General features: G+C 51.7%; 1 protein-coding gene across 2 annotated transcripts in view; it reads left to right on the top strand.

Annotated features, from left to right (window-relative positions):
• The window catches only part of LOC116696189 (nesprin-2), a gene marked incomplete at its 5' end in the record, with an annotated part of 139,700 nt that extends 139,374 nt beyond the window's left edge, over positions 1-326 (top strand). For both annotated transcript variants that reach the window (XM_032526998.1, XM_032526997.1), the window contains 1 exon segment: positions 15-326. In XM_032526998.1, coding sequence (XP_032382889.1) covers positions 15-228 — 214 coding nt within the window.
• Between the last annotated feature and the right edge of the window lie 264 nt (positions 327-590).

Genomic DNA, 590 nt, shown 5'->3' with positions numbered 1-590 from the left:
CCCCCCCCATCCAGGGAGGAGAGGTGCCGTTCTTCCTCAAAGCGTCGGACCTTCTTCCGCCGTGTTCTACGCGCCGCCTTCCCCCTGCACCTGCTCTTCTTTGCCCTGCTGGTTCTGACCCACCTTCTGCCTGTGTCCGAAGACCGCCGCAGCTGTACGCTGTCCAACAACTTGGCCCGCTCCTTCTACCCCATGCTCCACTACACCGACGGCCCTCCCCCGACGTAAAGAATCAAAGGCCCGTCTCGGCCTACTTCAAAATGTATTTATTCTTTGTTTGTTGACTTCCGCTGTTGTGTACAATAAAATATGGGCTTGCTGTCAAAGTGTTGTCCTTTTTACACGTTTTCCACTTTTCCATAGTATGTGGGCTCTCATTTCAAAGATAAAGGCCAGTCATTACCACGGTACGCCGGTGTTTCGGTTTAACTGGTTTTTGAGTTAACTTGTGTTAGAGGCAGAGGTGGTGTAGGCGTGGCCTTTGAGGACCCAATCTCGACTGACCAGGAAATAAACATGCTGATCTTCTTTAAGCTTGTGTCGCTTCCAGAGACACACGCATTTGACTGGTTTCACACGCTCACACGCCA

The sequence above is a fragment of the Etheostoma spectabile genome, chromosome 9 (assembly GCF_008692095.1).
Source record: "Etheostoma spectabile isolate EspeVRDwgs_2016 chromosome 9, UIUC_Espe_1.0, whole genome shotgun sequence".
Lineage (NCBI taxonomy): Eukaryota > Metazoa > Chordata > Actinopteri > Perciformes > Percidae > Etheostoma > Etheostoma spectabile.
This window is presented reverse-complemented; position numbering and strand designations above follow the sequence as displayed.